The following is an 18,404-nucleotide window of genomic DNA, read 5'->3' on the forward strand; positions in this document are numbered from 1 at the left end:
GCTTCCTGGCCTAGGACCTAGGCTCGTTAGTGCCTGTTCCAGAACATTCCCTCATGCAGTCCTAGGACATTTAGCTTTTGTGACTCTCCTTTTGCAGATGGGAAACTGAGGCCCTGAGTGCTTTCCGCACCTTGTTCCGGTCGCTGAACTGGCTCTGAACTCAGGTCTGAACTCCTCATCCTCTTGACTTGCCTTACTGGTGGTTTACTGAGTTGAACTTGGAAGTTATTTTCTGTCACTGTTTGTGAAGCATCCCAAATTTCTGGCATTTAAAAGGGATGGAAATGGGGGAAGAGGCTTGCCGTTGACAGGCTGCATGGGTGGAGGTGTGTCACATTTAGATTGCCTTGCTTGAGCCCTGACCACATTGCATGTGTCCTGGAGCAGAGGGTGAGGGGTCTCCGTGGATGCGAGAAGACCCGGGAGTCCAGGTGACACAGCCTGGCCACCCTTCCTGCAGGTAGGCCCACTTGGTGCCTCCTTTGGTCTTGGGGGAAGCTGTCTTGTACCTGGCCCCTTGTCATTGGGCCACATCAAGGGGGGCCTGTGGCCCCGATGTTGGCTGCCTGTGGCTGAGGCCAGGCAGAGCCTGCCTTGCCTGGGGCAGGGCTTGATGGAAAGAGACCCTTGGCTACCCCCAGCGCATGCAGCAAGTGGTGACTTGCTAGAATGCTAGAATACATTCTCAAATGCCAAGGACCCTGCCCAGCTGCTAAGCCCATGATATGAGGGGACTCGAGGTGACTGCTGTTCCCAGGGAGAAGGGCAGAGACTGAGAATCCTAGAAACAAGTTGGCTGAAGAACAGAGGTGCCACAGCTCTGTTGGGACCCGCAGAGCTGAGAACTGGACAAAAGGACTGAATACTGCTTGCAAAGTAACGGGGAAGGGCGTCACCCACAAGGTGGGGCCCTGCCCTGTTCCGTGGGGAGTTTGGGTGTTAGGACATTCAGTACTCTATCTCCCTGGAAAGGTCAGCCTCACCCATAGTCAGGAAGGAACCTAGAACATGTGTGCCTTTGTATCTTGGTTAAAGAAAAAAACAGTTCAGTCTTCATCCCTTTATCAAAAAGTCCACTTGGTCGGTGGGGGTGGGGAGAGCGTGTGGTGTATTAACGTAGGCACATAGAATAGCAAGTATCCAGGGACACAGAATATCAGGCCAAATTATCTTCCAAGACCGTTTCAACCTTGAAATTCTCTAAATATATTTTACTGAAGCTTTAGTTTTAAAAAGGACCTTGTGTGATGGAAACAACAGATGCCAGTAAAGCGAAAACTGCAGGAGCGGTGAACTTGCCGGACAGCCCCACCGTCAGTGTCTCCTTCCAGGCGCTTTTCAGAGGAGTTGTCACGCTCTGTGTACAAATTTTAGCATTTTTGCTCTACAGGCACCCCATTTTAACAGAGGTCTGGGTGACAGACCCCCAGTCTGAGGATCCCTGGGCGACATAAGCACATTCTCGTGGAAGCACGGGAGAGCCAGCAGGCCACCAGGGCCCAGGCATGTCGATGGACAGTCAGAATCATCCCGCCAAGCTCCTCCTCAGAAGGTCCTGGAGGCAGCTACACCTGGCCCAGTGGAGGCACCCAGGCCTCCCTGGCTGTCCCTGCCCCACGACGGTCCCCCAGTGCCCTGGGGCTTGCGCCTGGGGGTCTGGTCTGGGTGCTCTGCTCCTCAGCCTGGGGTGTCACATGCGGCTTCCTCCCAGTTCCGGAGCTGGCTGTATCTTCAAGGACCTGAGACTTCTGGCCACCGGGACCCTCAGTGGCCGGCAGATTGGGCTGAGCCGTCCCCTTCCGAAATTCCCTGAGCTGCTGGAGAAGCTGACTCTTCCCAGTACAGTCCCTGTGACATAAGACAAGCAACTTCAACACCAAGTGGAGCCAGGCCTCCCACCCCCACCCCCCAACATGAAGAGGCCAGAGTGCTTCCAGAAGCGTGTTCACTGGTTTGCAAGACAGTAAGTGAGATTTTGGCCTCTCAGCCCTTCCTTCCTGGGTCAAAGGCATGTCAGCATGTTAAAGCCTCTGGGAGGAAACCTATGTGACACTTCTCAACTCCAATTTTTCATCTTTTTTCCCATTTGCCTAATGATGTTCCATTTTAGGGGGGAAGCTGCATTTGACTCTGACATTCCCAATGGGTAGGATCCACAGGCTTTGCAATTCCAAAAACAGTAGATACAACATAGATGTCTAAGTGGCCCAACGACCACCATGTGGGGCCTCTGCATCCTGGAGAGCAGAACCTTCTCTGAGTCGCACTTCTTAATTCACCCTGGCCTTTCCTTTCTAGCTAACAGCCATCACTGTATTCCATCCTGACAACTTCGCTTCCAATGCTATCAGTAGTAGGGACCAGATCAATTTGGGGAGCGATTTTTCAGAAGGAAAGTAATCCCTTCTCAGGAGTGAACTAAGGGGTCTTTGGTGGTGTCAGGAGGACAGGAGTCCAGGCTGGGCCCCAAGGGGACTCCCACGGGCCACCTCCCAGACCACCCCCACATCCACACGTGCTGGCCCCGTGAGGTGCAAGACAAAGCTGAAAGCACACACGTTAAGATGTGCCAGGCTGAGGGCTTGCTGTGGAAAGCAGAGATAGACCATGCCCAGACGGCGGGAACGCCGTGGTGGTTACCTTAGCCCCCGGGAGGAATGGTGCTCCCGCTCTGCTGCTCCTTGCTGGTCTCCGAGAGCCCCGGTCTCTTCCTCCTCCTCGCTGTCAGAGGAGCTGGAGCTGGGGGTGATGAAACCTGGCTTCATGGGTTGTATCCCACACCACCGGGCCTCCCTACTGACCCAAGGCCACTGAGCTTTCCTGCCAGGTGGTGGAGGGACACACCCCGAAGCGATGTACCAAACCCTAGACTGTTTGCTCTAAGCTCCTGGGAGCCTGGGTCCTGCCCTCCCTGCAGAGAGAGTCTGCTGATGGGACCAAGTGGAACCGTCAGCCCGGCTCAGCTCCTGGCTACAAGGACTTCTCCACAGGGCACTGCTCTGGGACTAGCCCACACGGGCACCGTCCCACCTGTCAGAGCCGCCACTCCTCCTGAGGGCAACGTGGCTACTGCAAAACAGGGCTGTCACTATTCCCAGTACCTTTCTGAAGACCCGAGGTTCGATGGCTCCGTGGGCCGCAGATCGATGAAGATGGTAGGAGGCTCTGCTGGGCGCCGTAGCTGCAGGCTCTAAGCCAGTGACTGGCCCAGCTCAGCCTGGCAGCCCGGCTCCATGGGAGCAGTTCTGAGGTGAGAGAGCAGGGCTTTCTGGGTCACTTCTGGGTGATGATGGTGTGCTCTGTGCTGGGCTCAGGTCTGCCCCCCAGCTGGATGCCCACCGTGTGCAGGGCACTTAGCTAGGCCCCGTAAGTGCACTTGTTCTTTTGTTCTTCAGAACAACCCCCAAGATTTGGCCAACACTGTCCAATAGAACCATCCATGGTGACTGACCTACTCAGTATCTGTGCTTTGCCATGTGGTCGCTACTGACCAGAAGTAGCTACTTAAGTTTACATGTTAGCTAACTAAAATCAAATTAAAAAAATAAAATTAAAGGAATCATTTCCTCATTTGTACCAGCCATGTTTCAAAGGTTCAGTAGCCACATGTGGCCAGTGGCCATCAATTGGACAGTGCAGGTCTAAATATTTCCACTGGACACTGGGTTGCTAGGAACGGAAGCCCACCGCTCAGGTGAAAAGCGGGATTCAGTGGGTCTCAGATTCCTAAAAAGAGTGGAACCACCGAAGTGTGGGAAGCTAGGCTTTAAAGGATCTCGGTGCCCTGCCCCCACCTCTGCCCTTCCAGCTTCAGTCTTTCTCACTACATCTGGCCTTTCTCTGCCCTCCCGCCCCCATCCCCCCACCCGGACACACTGGGACTGGGAATTCTCAGGGAAAGCTCTGATTGGCCTGGCTTGGGTCACATGCCAGTGCTGGCCTAACTGGCCAGATGGGCAGGTCCTTGTCTGGGGAAGCCGTGTGGATGATGGAGGGAGGATTCCTATAGAGTATGCAGAGTAGGTGCTTTGGGGCTTGAGTCCCAGCCCTGCCATGTATGGACTAGACTGGTCAACCTCTGAGCCGCAGATTCCCCACCTATAAAATGGGAATAGCAGCACCTACCTGATCAGATTCTTGAGATGAAATGCACAATATACATCAAGTGCCCACCCAGAGTAGGCCTAATAAATGCTGCAAGGCCATGGGCCAGTTCCACAGGGAGGACAGGGCTGTGGCTGGCGAGAAGTCCCACCTGCTGCTGGTCTCCTGCTGCTTGGTGTCCTGGGGTGCGTCAGCAGGCGCCTTCCAGGCAGAAGGGGCTCTGGACTGTGTGGCACACAGGAGGGTGAGCTGTTCCATGAGCCTGTCCTGGGTGTTCAGCAGGGTGTGGTCTGATGGGACAGCGAGGAGACTGCTTAGTGGGGGCACCGACCCTGTTTGACTTACAGCAGCCTGAGCCTCAGGACCCCTTGGAATCCCTTATGCAGACACACCTTGCCTTGGACACGTCCTCTGCCACTCAGCCCTGTATGAGGACCCCACCTCCAGGTCAGCAGGTCCAGGGGAGTGGGATGTACGCAAGCCCCGTAAAGGAGGAGTGACCTGTTAACAGTTTACCTCACTCCCCAGTCCCACGTGTCAGAGGGAACCATACTTTACAATTCTGTGTTCACTTTAAAAAAAAAATTGGCAACAGGATTATCCTCTGTAGATGTTTTTTCACTCAATAGATTGTCTTTCCATGTTAATATACATAGATTCCCTTCCTTGAGCTTTAGTGCATTCTGTGCTGTAACTGCTTTAGTTTGTGAGACTCCCACAGGGTACTGAATATGGGTCATTTCCAAATTTTCACAATTATAAACAATATTGCAACAAATATCCTTGAATACACACCCTTACCCACTGGGGTATTTAGGATAGACTTTAGCAGTGGAATAAGTGGATCAAAGGCTTAAGTGCCTTTAAAATAGAGAATGGATTCTGCCAAATTGCCCTCCAAAATGGGTGTGTGGATTGCAGCCCCTAGCTCACAGGAGAGAGGGTTTCTCCACATCCTGCTTGTTAAATTACATACAAACAAACAACAAAAAAAAACCTGGTTGAAACAGCACTGGGGGCTCAGTCACAGAGGGAGTTTGCTCTGGAACTGGAAGCCGGAACCCCCACACCTCCTTGCTCCTTTGTCTCACACTAGCCTCCACTCACCTTTGTGGCCCAGGATGGATGGAGAGGGAAGGGGAGCTTTCCTTTTATTTACAGAACTTCCCAGAGCAAGTCCTCAAGTGCAATGGCAGTAATCACATCCCCGGCTTTCTTGGTAAATGGGTAGATGAATGGAAGCAGGGTTGTGCTTAGGAGCTGGCTGAAGCAGCACAAAACGCAGATTGCTTTGCTCTCAGAAAGAGAGAGAGGAAGGCCCGAGGAAGAGGGCAGGAGGGAAAGGTGTGGGTCAAGGGTAGGAACCATGTCTGAAGCCTGCCCCCCTGCTATCTCCAGAGCTTCATATGTATAATGAATGAGTGAATGAATGAGGGAATGGCTGAAGTTTCCATGGACTGGCACGTGACCTGTGTGTTTGGGACCATGAGGGCTGAGCAGCAGAGAGGACATGGTGGGCTGCCAGGCTGACCCTATTTTATATGAGAGGCCCTGGAAAGAGCTGCTTATAGGGATGCACTTGGGCTCTGGTGTTCAAGGTCAGACCTCGGCCCAGGTGGTCAGCTGCCCACCACGTGGCTCCGGGTGCGCGATCTCCCCTGTCATCTTCTTGCCTTGCCAGTCTTTGAAGGATGTGATCCAAATCCCACTCTTCAAGTTGCTGAAATAATTAAAGCAGTGATTAAAAGGCAGCCACAGGGTCCCGGCAGCGGGAGTGCCTACTTCCACAGCTGCCGTGACCAACAGAGGCCATTGTGAGTTGCCACGGGTTAGAAATGAGGGATTCGGGGGTGCCTGGGTGGCTTAGTCGGTTAAGCGTCCGACTTTCGCTTAGGTCATGATCTCGCGGTTCGTGGGTTCGAGCCCCGTGTCGGGCTCCGTGCTGACTGCCAGCTCAGAGCCTGGAGCCAATTTCAGAGTCTGTATCTCTCTCTCTCTCTCTGACCCTCCCCTGCTCACGCTGTCTCTCTCTCTCTCTCTCCTAGAAATAAATAAAAAGTATTAAAAAAAAAAAAAAGAAATGAGGGATTGGGTGCCTGCCCACACTGGCACGGGCTCCCTCGCTCACCCACACCTCCAGATGATGGATGGGGCCATTGTCCCTTGCCTTCTCCTTCCTATGCCTTTTTTATTTTATTTTTATTTTTATTTATTTATTTTTTTAAATATTTTTATTCTAGGAGAGAGAGAGAGAGAGAGACAGCATGAGCAGGGGAGGGTCAGAGAGAGGGGGAGTGACAGACTCTGAAATACGCTCCACGCTCCGAGCTGGCAGTTAACACAGAGCCCGACGCGGGGCTCGAACCCACAAACCGCGAGATCATGACCTAAGCGAAAGTCGGACGCTTAACCGACTAAGCCACCCAGGCACCCCCTTCCTATGCCTCTTTTAGGCAACACTTTTGTTTTTGGCACAAAGACCCTGTTTTAACTGGAAACCCAGTGTTGTCTTAAAACTCTAGGTTCATACAAGTTTAAAGTGTTGGGAAGTTAAAACGTGTTGCTCTTTCAAGGAACAGATTGTTCTGGGCAGGTGTTCCCACTCGAGGACTTGAAAGAGAGCGCCGGGGGCGTGTGGGCATGATGAGCGGAGGGAGGAAGTTAATTGGGAATTGGTGTTCCTCGAGGCCCTAGAGGGAGTGAAAACAGAAGTGTTTTGGGGCCAGTAGAATGGAAAGAATGGCTTTCCACAACTGATGAGAATGGAATTAGTAAAACTGACCTCCATGTACAACCTGATACTGCTTTTCTCTACGTTGTTAAGAAAATTATCAAAATTTGTAAGTGAGGCAAAAGAGAATTGCATGATGTTTAAATGTCATGCTGGAGCTTTTCTGACAAGCCCACCTTTCTGGGGACAGTAATTTGGTTTGCACAGTTGACCAGGGACCACCTATTTTACAACTCTGTAAACTGAGAACAGGTGCAGTGGGGTTCTTCTATCTGACAGAGGTGATAACCCCAAAAGTAAAAATTTTTTTGTTGCTTTTGTTAGGATGTTGACCAATTTTGTACTTAATGTAGTCATTTCATCTCAGCACTCCTCTCTTTCCCCCAGTGTTTTACAAAATCATCATCTCTTTGAACTCCCATCCTGCCGGTTCCCTCCTGAATGAGCTAAATACAAGGTTAACAGGTGCTCACGATCTGCATGAAAGCAAGGGCTTTAAGATTGTGGAATTATGCTTCAACAAAGTGTTCTATATGTTATATGTGGTTGTCTGTCTTTATAAACATGCTTTGGATTAGTATTCTTTTCTTTCTTTCTTTTTTGTTTTTTTAAAGAAGGATGGAGTGTCTTTGCTCTTCCTTGTTCTAGTTAACTCTACCTAAGGATGGTCTGTCTGCCGGGACCACACACCCACTGAGGCAGGCATAACTGCCGACTGGGGGACCCGGGACCATGGGCCTAGGGGCTTAAGGTCATTGCTGCAGACTGAATGTGTCCCTCAAAACTCCACACGTTGAAATCCTAACCCCCCCAGATGGTGTTTGGAGGTGGGGCCATTGGGAGGTGATTAGGTCATGAAGGTAGAGCTCTTATTAAAAAGGCCCCAGAGAGGGGCGCCTGGGTGGCTTAGTTGGTTAAGCGTCCGACTTTTGCTTAGGTCATGATCTCGCGGTTCGTGGGTTCGAGCCCCACGTCGGGCTCTGTGCTGACTGCCAGCTCAGAGCCTGGAGCCTATTTCCGTCTGTGACTCCCTCTCTCTCTGACCCTCCCCTGCTCACGCTGTCTCTCTCTCTCCTAGAAATAAATAAAAATATTAAAAAAAAAAAACATTAAAAAAGGCCCCAGAGAGCTCCCTGGCCTCTTGTACCATACGAGGACACAGCCAGAAGATGCCAGGAAGAGGCTCTCACCAGACACTGAATGTGCTGGAGCCGTGATCTTGGACTCCCCAGCCTCCGGAACTGTGAGAAATGAATTTCTATTTAAGCCAGACTCCATCTGGGGGCAATTGTTATGGCAGCCTGGGTGTAGTGGGCCAGTCCTCGGATTGGCCTGTGGGAGGACCAGCTTGTGGCCAACACGCAGGGGATTCCCCTGAGGAAGCACAGGCCGGAGGATGCCTACCTTGAGGGAGAGCAACAGCCGTCCTTCCTGGGGCCCCTCTGCTGGCATCTCTGGTCTCGGAGCTGCCGCTGCCTCCTTCTCTTGACTTCGGTCACTGCAGGCTGGGTCCTGGGCATCCCAGGTGACCTTATGGAGTATGTCCTTCTCAATCATCTTCCTTCGCTCCTTTCGGAGGGCTCTGCGGTTTGCGTAGTCTGTGCCCCGCCAGGCTTGTGAGGCGGTGCTCTGGGGCTCTGTTTTTAGGTTGCCTTCCCAGAGGCAGAGGGTAGCTTCTCCCTGCGGGCTCTGGCGAGTCCCCTGGATGCCGAGCGACACAGCCCCATGGTTGCCTTCCTGCCACTTGGGGGTGTCCTCGGGCACCCCGAGAAGAGAACTGGTCTCTACAGGCCCGCCAGGGTCCCCGCCCTGCAGAGAGGCGAGAGCCTCTGTTCTTCTGCCCCACTCTCTCCAGGGCTCTGTGCCGGGCTCCACGGGCACCACACCTGGCTGTGGACGAAATGGTGTCCTCAGTGTTCTCAAACACATACTAGAGGGAATTTGTGTGTGTGTGGTCAAACATGGATGTGACATAAAATTTGCCATTTTAACCATTTTTAAATATATCATTCAGTGGCATTAAGCACATTCATAATGTGTAACCATCACCACCATCCATTTCCAAAGGTAAAAAAGCCCCAGAGAGACTGTACCTGCCCTCCCCCCAGGCCCTGGGTAACCTCCCGTCTACTTTCTGTCTTTATGAGTTTGTCCGTTCTAGATATTTCATATAGGTGGAATCACACAGTATTTGTCCATTTGTGTCCTTTGGCTTAGCTTAGTGTTTCAAAGTCCATGGAGGTTGTGGGGTGTGGGTTGATTTGTTTTTATGGACTGCATAATATTCCATTGAATGGACCATGTTTTGTTGATCCATTTCATTTGTTAGTGGCCACTTGGGTTGTTTCTACCTCTTGGCCACTGTGAATAGGCCACACAGCTATTGGGGGTGGACAAGATGAAACCCAGGCCCTCTGACCGCAGAGCAAGCCCACAGCCTCTGCCCCCATGAGTGAGTGCAGACTTTCCTGTCCCAGACTGGGAAAAAAAATTCTCCAGGACAGTTGCTGAGATAATCGTAGAAATGAAGAAAACGCAAGCTAAAGTCACATGAACATCCCTGCACCTGAACCAACCAGAGGTCTTGGCAGGCCTGGGAATTTCAGACCTTCTTCTGGGCGTGGCTGATTAAGGGGGGGATTTCCATCATGGTGACAAACATTTCTAAGATAACCCTGTGTCAGTGCTTGCACTGAGATTCCCAGAACTCTCCGCACATAACCCTTCCCTCTAAACAGCATGAGAGACTTGACCAGACTCTAGAATGGCTTCTAGCAGCATACGGCTGGGATGACCCCAGTCCATTAAAACATCTGCCTGAGAAAGCTCAGTGTTGCCGGGAGAAAGGCCTGAGAGCCTTTCCTTTAGAATGTTCTTGTCAGGAAGGACATGGCCTCTGTCTCCCCTCTCCCAGGGAGGACAGACTCCTGTCTTCCATACCTCCCAGTGAACACACCTGGCCTAGTCACACCCACACTGACCTGCTCTCTGTGATCCTTCACTTCTCTGCCCCTAGGGAGCCGTGCTCTCCCCACCCCCCCCTCCCCCGCTGTCATTCTCCATTTGAAACCCTGGTCATTAGGCACAAATCCGAGGGAGCTCAGCTCTTTCCCCGCTGTCAGCAGTTACCGAGTAAAATCTGCTTCCCCTGCTTTGATGAATGTCTGGCTGTGCTGGTCTTTGACAGCATACCTGCTTCCCCTGGTTAATGAGTGACAACTAGTCATAATAGTTACAGCAGAGGTAGGCCTGTCTCTTGGAGCCTTTAAGAAGAGCTGAACAGGCCTGACCAGTTGGGGACCTGCCCGGTGATGAAAGTCTCTTGATGGGTTCTCTTTATAAAAGCAGCAATTAATTTTAAGCATCAAGCCATTAATTTTTTGATAGAGTTTTTGGTCTTACCTGGGGCTCTGGGAAATGAGAAGAAAAGAAGATGGAAAATTTGCTCTGATGGTTGGTGATGACTAACTATGATACATGGTTATAGGGTGTGCTTGGGCATTTCTGTTTCTTGTGTTCACCTCACCTCTCCAGCCAGGGGCACCTTCTTACTTCTGAATCCCCACTGTCACCCTTATTAAATCAACAAATGTTTAAGGAGAACCGTAGTTTTTAACTGTGACTCACACTGTAGGGTCCCGTGAGAGCACGGACACCCACACCCCATTCTGCCCTCAGGGTCTCCAGCTTCGTGGATTCCCAGGACCTGCCTTCTACAGACCTCAGGAGATCCGTGGACTGTAGCAAGCCAGGCCCTGGCAGGGTCTTCAGCCAGCTCCTCCGACAGGTCTGGGATCAGGGCAGTGTGATCTCGCTGGAAGATGAACAGCTCCTCTGCCCCGCAGTCTGACTGTGGACAAATGAGAGGCCTTTTGCATTACAGGGCAGCAGGCAGAGCCAGGAGGGCTTCAGGTTCCATCTGCCTCGCCCTGCTGCTCAAGAGTGAACTGGGGAGATTAGCTTTCTTCCAGAGGCCCTTGGCCTGGCTGCTTTAGAAAGGGCTCAGCTGCACGGTCTTGTAAAGGTGAGATCCAGGGCTCCAGTTCAGCACAACCTGCCACCCCCTAAACCTTGCATATAACAGGTGCTCAGTTAACGCCTGGCACTGAATGAACAGGGCAGCGAGGTGGTAGCTAAAAGAAGAGTCCCGCTCCCCCCCTGCCCTGTAACCTTTAACCATCACATAAATGACACAGTGCCTTGGCGCCTCTAAGGGGAGAGGGTGAGTCACCAGCTCACCTTGCCAGGGTATCTGAAGATGAGAACAAATGAGGCTGAAAATGTGAAAACGTACTGGGGTCACATTATCTACTCTCCGCTAGCTTTGTCACGCACGGGAAGACAGCCGAGACCCAACAAGCTCCCTCATGTTTGTATTTGCAGGCATCCCAGGCAGGACCCAAAGCTGGCAGCTTCCTTCTAAATGCCTAGCTCCAAACTGTGAGCTTGGCACCCACTACTAAGGAGCTGCTTCACAAGGTGGAGAAGCTGGTACAGCTCATTTAAGGCTGAATATAGACTCACTCCTGTCATCCAATGTTCTCAGCTCAGTGTTCAATATCAGTCAGTAGAAACCAGAAACACCATTACCTTCATGGTGAGGCAGGGTCTGCCAGGTGTATAATGTCACAAAGGGCTTCTTGTGTTTGAAGAGGCAAAGTAGGCTGCATAAATGTTTGTTGAATGAATGTATGCCACCATTTCCATGCATCATGATAATAAGCTCTTGGAGGAATTCTCCAAGTCATCGTTTTGGGTCACTGAAATGGCCCGTGAGGATGCCGAGTATGAATAAATGTATTCAGAGGACAAAAAACAACATTATGACAAATGTAGAAGCAGATAAGCTCCAAAGCTGTTCTTGGGTCAACACTGTGCTTGCCATGGGAAGAAAGGGCGACTGGGGCCCAGGAAAACCTAGGAAGGAGGCGCTCGCTTACCAAGGAGGAATCGGAGTCCAGAGATGGGAGCTGCTCCCTGACAGCCTCAAGGATGGCACCCCACGGCCCTGCCTGGGAGGCCCAGGGACGTGAGGACTCCTCATCTTTGTCCTGGGACGCCATGGGGACCTAGGCTCCAGGGGTGCTGCTCAGCGTGCCATCATCCAAGCAGCCCTGCTGAGGACACAGGGTGAGGTGAGAGGGTTCCAGGGGCCAAGGGCCAAGAACTCAGGGCAGGGAGGTGGGAGGGAGCTGCCTTTTCAAAGCATCTACCGCCCTGCGGAGGACAGACAGACTGCCAGACCTCCCACTTGATTTCCCTTGTGGTTCTGCAGCTTCCTGTTTTAGTCACTGTGCCCACACTGTGTGTGTGAAGTACGGTGTGGAGCCTACAAGTCTGCAGTTGGCCCTTGACCAACGTGGGTTGGAACTGCGTAGGTCCGCTTATATGCAGATTCCCCCTCCCCTCCCCCCCCCAGTAAATACAGTTCAGTGCTGTAATGTATTTTTCTTATGATTTTCTTAACATTTTTTCTCTAGCTTATTTTATGTGGGACTAGAGTATATAATACATATAACCTACAACATATGTGTTAATTGATTAATGATGTCATTGGTAAGGCTCTGGCCAATAGTGGGCTATTAGTAGCTAAGTTTTGGGGGAATCAGAAGTTATATGTGGAGGGGCACCTGGCTTGCTCAGTAGAGCATGTGACTTTGGGGTTGTAAGTTTGAGCCCCACGTTGGGTGCAGAGATGACTTAAAAATCTTAAGGGGCGCCTGGGTGGCTCAGTCAGTTAAGCATCCAACTCTTGGCTTTGCCTCAGGTCATGATTTCATGGTTTGTGAGGTTGAGCCTTGCATCTGGCTCTGCACTGGCAGTGTGGAACTTGTTTGGGATTCTCTCTCTCCTTTTCTCTCTGTCCCTCCCCCTTCTCAAAATAAGTAAATATTAAAATAAAATCTTTTGTTAATGTTTATTTTTGAGAGAGAGAGTGCATGTGAGTGGGGAGGGGCAGAGAGAGAGAGAGAAAGAGAGGGAGAGAAGGAGGGAGACAGGGGATCCAAAGATGGCTCTGTGCTGAGGGTGGAGAGCCCAACCTGGGGCTCGAACCCATGAACCATGAGATGATGACCTGAGCCAAAGTTGGACCCTTAACTGACTGAGCCACCCAGGCACCCCTAAAAGAAATAAAATCTTAAACATTATCTGTGGATTTTGGACTGCATGGGGTATTGGTACTCCTAACCCCTGTGTTGTTCAAGAGTCAACTGAATGTATGTACGTAGGTGTATCTATATCTATCCATCTATGTATATCTAGATGTATATCTCTATATCTCTCTATATAGATGCATATCTCTATATATCTATACTATATAATGTAATAATACACATACATATGTAGGTATATGTATACAATAGAATGATATATGTGTATGATATATAGATTATGTAAGGTATTATATCCCAAGTAACACAGATACCATTATTATCTACATTTTATAGACTCAGAGAAGTTATATTGTTAGTAAACGTCAAAGATAAAATTTGTGGCAAAGTTAGAAGGGATTTCAAGCCCCACTACACTTTACTGCCCCCTTAAAAAGGAGCAGACACTTTAGAGTCCCCAGGAAAGTTTTTTGGAGTCATCACTCAACCTCTTATACACAGGCACTTAATCAGCCCCCTCCATCTTTTGTATTCCTTTTTTTGAAAAATGTTTTAAAATGTTTTTATTTCAGGGGCGCCTGGGTGGCTTAGTCAGTTAAGCGTCTGACTTTCGCTTAGGTCATGATCTTGCGGTTCGTGGGTTCCAGCCCCACGTCGGGCTCTGTGCTGAGTGCCAGCTCAGAGCCTGGAGCCTGTTTCAGAGTCTGTGACTCCCTCTCTCTCTGACCCTACCATGCTCACTCTGTCTCTCTCTCTCTCCTAGAAATAAATAAAAGCATTAAAAAAAAAATAAAATGTTTTTATTTCTTTCTGAGAGAGAGAGAGAGAAAGCGAGAAAGCGAGAGACAGCGTGAGCAGGGGAGGGTCAGAGAGAGAGGGAGACACAGAATCTGAAACAAGCTCTAGGCTCCGAGCTAGGTGTCAGCACAGAGCCGTCATGGGGCTTGAACCCACGAACTGTGAGATCATGACCTGAGCCGAAGTTGGACACTTAACTGACTGAGCAGCCCAGGCGCCCCCATCTTTTGTATTCCTAACAGAAGGCCTGGTTCCTCAGGGGTCAAGGTGGCTTTAGGAATGTGGGACGATGGTACTTCAGAGTCAGTGTCTGGACATGCCCTGCAGCCCCCAGATAGAGCCCACGGTGCCTACACTTCTGCCCTAGCCCTGTCTGGCTACTACTCTGTATCAGCGCCCCCATGAGCGTAGCAGCAGCAGAGGTGAGTGGTGGGGCACTTGCTTCTGCGCTCACACAACCTGGACAGGAGCTTGGTGCACCCTCAACTGTGAACAGCAGGGTGGGATGCAGCTCATACACACGTCAGGGGATGGTTTTTGGAACCGGGCTCTGTAGCGCAGACTGTAGCGTAACAGGATCACCAGAGACTCTAAGTTCTTCAGGCAGGCGAGGCAAAAGTGTAGGAAATAGCATTACAGGCTGCAGGAAGAGCATGTACCGTGGCTCAGAGGAGTGAAAATTGACCAACATGTTGGGGTAAGAAAGTATCTCCTGCTGGAATACGCGATGATGGACGGACCAGATCGCGGAGGGTCCTGAACGCCACGATGAGTTCTGCTCACCCAGGTGACTGAGGTTAACTAACGCCTAAAGCTAAGCCTTGGACCTGCTCGAGTCTCCTTCGAACCCTGAAGCAAATTCCACGTCCGTTTCTTCGCTGCTGCCCGTTGGCCCCGCCCCGGTTCCCGCCCCGCCCCCCCGCCCCGGAGCGCCCCGTTGTCATGGCAATTGGACGCCAACGGCCTCCCTGCCTGTGTTTTAAATTCTAAAGCTGGGAAACAGGAAAACACGTCGCTCGTCTTTCCACCCATCCTCACCCTCCCCCCCCTCCCCCGTTTTCCCCCGTCCCGTCCAAATCCCGACATGTACCTTCGGAGCTGCGGCAGGCCGGAGGCTACTCACTTCAGGCCTCTACCTCCCCTCTCTCCGCAGTTCTGACAGGGCTATAAACAGTTCCCAGTACGACCCTCCGGACCCGATCGCCCCCTCGGGCCGCGGCGCAACTACTGGGGCTGTCACCGCCGTTGGAATCCCCCCTCTCCAGAGTCTTATATTACTGGACTGCCAACCGCACTTTTCCCCCCGCTCTTCTTTCGGGACTTGGCGCGTCCTGCCTCTCTTGAAACAGGATTGGTTCTCTTGGCCAGCGGGGGGGCGGGGCAGGGCGAGCTCCACCTGTTGATTGGCTGCCGCAGGGGTCACACAGCGAGCCGGGCGAGCTGACCGGAAGGCTCGGGTGCGGGACGCAAGAATTCCACAGCGCCAGGAGCGCCCCGCGGCCCGGCTAGCGTCCCGGCGTGCTCCGCGCCTCCCGCAACCACTTCCGGGGCGGGAGCGGGTCCGCGGGGTCCGGGCGCTGCGGCGGCAGCCGGCGCGGAGGAAGCCCGGGCGTGCGTGGCGGCGAGCGCGCCTGGCTGAGGGAGCGCGGCGGCGGCAGCAGCGGCGGCGGCGCACCGGGACCCAGCGCAGGTACGCTCTGTGGCGGCTCGGACCCGCCTGGGGCCGGCACCTGCCGCCTGCCTGCGGGGCCGGCGCTGGGCGGCCGCGCCCGCCGCTCGGTAACCGCGTGAGTTTCTGACCAGGCTTCCGCTTCTGCAGTCTTGCAGCGGCGACGAGAGAGCCACGTGCCGTGTGGGGTTACCAGGAGGAGGCGTCAGGGGACGTCAGTGCGGTCGGGGCTGGGGGTGTTCCGGAAGGACCCTCCCCAGGGCCTGAGAACCAGGGTGGGTACCCCAGTCTCCGCGAACAGCTCCCGAGCCGGGAAGAGACGGGGGGGCCCTTGGGCTTTTGCAGACTTCCTCCCTGTGGGCGTGGCGGCCGACCGCCAGCGTCATTATTTTTTAGTTAAGGTTTTTGGGTTATTTTTAAAGTAATGAATACTAAGCAAGTATACAAATATGTGGGTGAATATACTCGTTTTATTTATAACAAATACCCCATCATTGTAAAGTATGTGGCATGCTGATAAAGTGCCGGTAGCTTTATGGCCCCCTGGCATCCCTGTTGTCCCTTCCTGGTTGTGATTGCCGGCCCTGCGGGTGTCAGACACCTGAGCCTCTAATGATGAGCCCACATAGGGGCACCTGGCTGGCTCGTTCGATTAAGCTTCAGACTCTCGGTCTCGGCTCATGACCGGCTCAGGTCATGATATAACGGTTTGTGAGTTTGAGCCCGCGTGGGGCTTGGTGCTGTTGGTCCCGAGAGTGCTTGGGATTCTTTCTCTCCCGCTTTCTCTGCTCCCCCCCCCCCCCCCCCCCCCCCGTTATTCTTTCTTTCTCTCTCTCAAAATAAATAAAGAAAATGGGAGATACCGTATGGGCTCCACCCTGGAGGAGGCATTGGAGTAAGAGACCCACCCATAGGAGGCTTGAGGGGTGTGTGGAAAGGGGCCCTGAACTGGCACTCAGCTTATTTGGGTCCTTATCCAGTATCTCTTGGCCAGGGCTGTTCAGGTTGGGGTTTCTTGCCTGCCGAGTGAGAAAGCTGGTTGATCTCTGGCCCTACCAGTGTGAGGAGGTGGTGGTGCCAGAACGCTGGGCTTTGCTCTGAACTTGTTACTTACATGACTCCATCTGGCCAAGGGCTTGCAGATTCCTTGTCCCTCAGATTGGTGGCTTGTTGGTTGTTTGGCCATCTCAGCTGTTACCTGGAGTTTGGAAGCATTCTTTAGTAGAGACAGAGGTCCTAATGGCATCTGTGAACTGCTGGAGTGCCTTTAGGCCATCCGAATGGACATGACCTTCCATTTCTTTCTTTTCTCTACTTGTTTCCTTGTTCTCTCCCACTCATACAAGTACATAGGAGACGAACGTTAGTTCTGGACCTGAGGGTTCTAATAGGAAGCTAATGGCCTGCCACTGATTTGGTTAGGATTCCCAGAATAAAGGATGCTCATAGACTCTTCATTCCGGTATAGTGGCATCTTTAGGAATGTTCCATCACCCCACACATTTTCCAGTGTATCACCCCTATCCCTGCCCGCCATCGGAATATATGGGCGGATTCCTACTCTGTTAACTTTGCTGAACACCAGTCACTTCCTAGTTTCTGTGCTGGGACTTTCTTTTCTTTTCTTTTTAAAGATTTATTTGTTTAAAATTTTTACATTAGGGGGCGCCTGGGTGGCTCAGTCGGTTAAGCTTCCGACTTCAGCACTGGTCATGAACTCAGGGTTCTTGGGTTTGAGCCCCACGATTGGGCTCTGTGCTGAGCTCACAGCCTGGAGACTGCTTCAGATTCTATCTCCCTCTCTCTCTGTTCCTCCTCCACTCACACTCTGTCTCTCTCTCCCCCAAAAATAATGATTAAAACATTTTTTTTAAATTAAAAAATGTTTACATTAAAATTCACTCGTTTGGTGTTTGGGTCTATGAGTTTTGATTAATATATAGAGTCAACGTGTCTACCAACCAACATACAGAACAGGTACATTCCCCCACATTTCCTTTGTGGTCCCCCCATTCCTAACCCTGGTCCCACTGATCGGTCGTCCAACCCTTCAGTTTTGTTTTTTCTAGAATGTCCTGTAAATGGAATCATAAAATAGGTAGCCTTTGAGTCTGGCTTCTATTTAGCACAATGAGTTTGATGTTCGTTCATATGTTGTGTGTATTACTGTGTCTATCAACTGTTTTTTCCACTACTTACTACTGAGTAGCATTCCAATATACAGCTATGCCACTGTTTACATATCCTTTTTTCCATGTGCTTTTAACAGCAGCCCCTTGAGCTATGTTCCCATTAGATAGCACAGAAGTAGGGACTGGAGATGGTAAATAGCAGAGCCAAATTTTGATATAATTCCCAAGTCCACGGTTCTTTCCCACCACACCCAAAAGTTGATTAGGCCCAGTGACCCAATTAGCATTTCTTGACTGCCCATCCAAAAGGTTGTCAGGCTTCCTGAGTTCCTGGAGAATTCCCTTTGTAGTATTGGGGCCTGAAGATTGATGAACGAGAGTGTACACTGCAGTGTATGACTCACCATATATGCTCCTTTCTTTCTCTCTGGTGATGGGCTCGCCAGTAGTAGAAGGACGGAGCTGCCCAAATCGCATAGCATTTAATGACAATTTTCTAAGTCTGTCCCAGGAGCTGACTGCACTGAGTGATGGTCTGCTAGGATAGTGACTAGCCACCTACCTCAGGTAGGAGTGTGCCCATCCTGTTGCGTTCCCTGGAACAACCAGGAAGGAACGCTCTAACCCCTGGGTATCCCTCCACAGTGATGTCGGAGCTCAGCGATGAAGCCAGTGAGCCAGAACTCCTGAACCGCAGCTTGTCCATGTGGCATGGGCTGGGTGCTCAGGTCAGCCGGGAGGAGCTGGCCGTTCCCTTGGATCTTCACACAGCTGCTTCCGTCGGCCAGTATGAAGTGGTGAAGGAATGTGTGCAGCGGTAAGAGATCTTGGGAAATGTTCCTACTTGGATTTTGAGT

At 51.6% G+C, this 18,404-nt stretch overlaps 2 protein-coding genes across 4 annotated transcripts in view; one reads left to right on the forward strand and one right to left on the reverse strand.

Moving 5' to 3' along the window:
• Nucleotides 1–1,190: 1,190 nt before the first annotated feature.
• On the reverse strand, nucleotides 1,191–15,092 carry DNAAF8 (dynein axonemal assembly factor 8). The gene is given in 9 exon segments (XM_039239344.1): nucleotides 1,191–1,848; nucleotides 2,641–2,739; nucleotides 3,102–3,245; nucleotides 4,256–4,394; nucleotides 5,710–5,824; nucleotides 8,240–8,725; nucleotides 10,557–10,685; nucleotides 11,776–11,949; nucleotides 14,870–15,092. Coding segments are annotated over 8 exon segments (1,518 nt in total). The 5' UTR covers nucleotides 11,899–11,949; nucleotides 14,870–15,092; the 3' UTR covers nucleotides 1,191–1,565.
• A 323-nt stretch (nucleotides 15,093–15,415) lies between these two features.
• The window catches only part of ANKS3 (ankyrin repeat and sterile alpha motif domain containing 3), a 31,278-nt gene continuing 28,289 nt past the window's right edge, over nucleotides 15,416–18,404 (forward strand). For all 3 annotated transcript variants that reach the window (XM_039239290.1, XM_039239291.1, XM_039239292.1), the window contains exons 1-2: nucleotides 15,416–15,436; nucleotides 18,193–18,364. In XM_039239290.1, coding sequence (XP_039095221.1) covers nucleotides 18,195–18,364 — 170 coding nt within the window. In that variant the 5' untranslated portion in view covers nucleotides 15,416–15,436; nucleotides 18,193–18,194. The remainder of the gene's footprint in view (nucleotides 15,437–18,192; nucleotides 18,365–18,404) is intronic.

The sequence above is a fragment of the Hyaena hyaena genome, unplaced genomic scaffold (genome assembly GCF_003009895.1).
Source record: "Hyaena hyaena isolate Hyena2069 unplaced genomic scaffold, ASM300989v1 scaffold_155, whole genome shotgun sequence".
Lineage (NCBI taxonomy): Eukaryota > Metazoa > Chordata > Mammalia > Carnivora > Hyaenidae > Hyaena > Hyaena hyaena.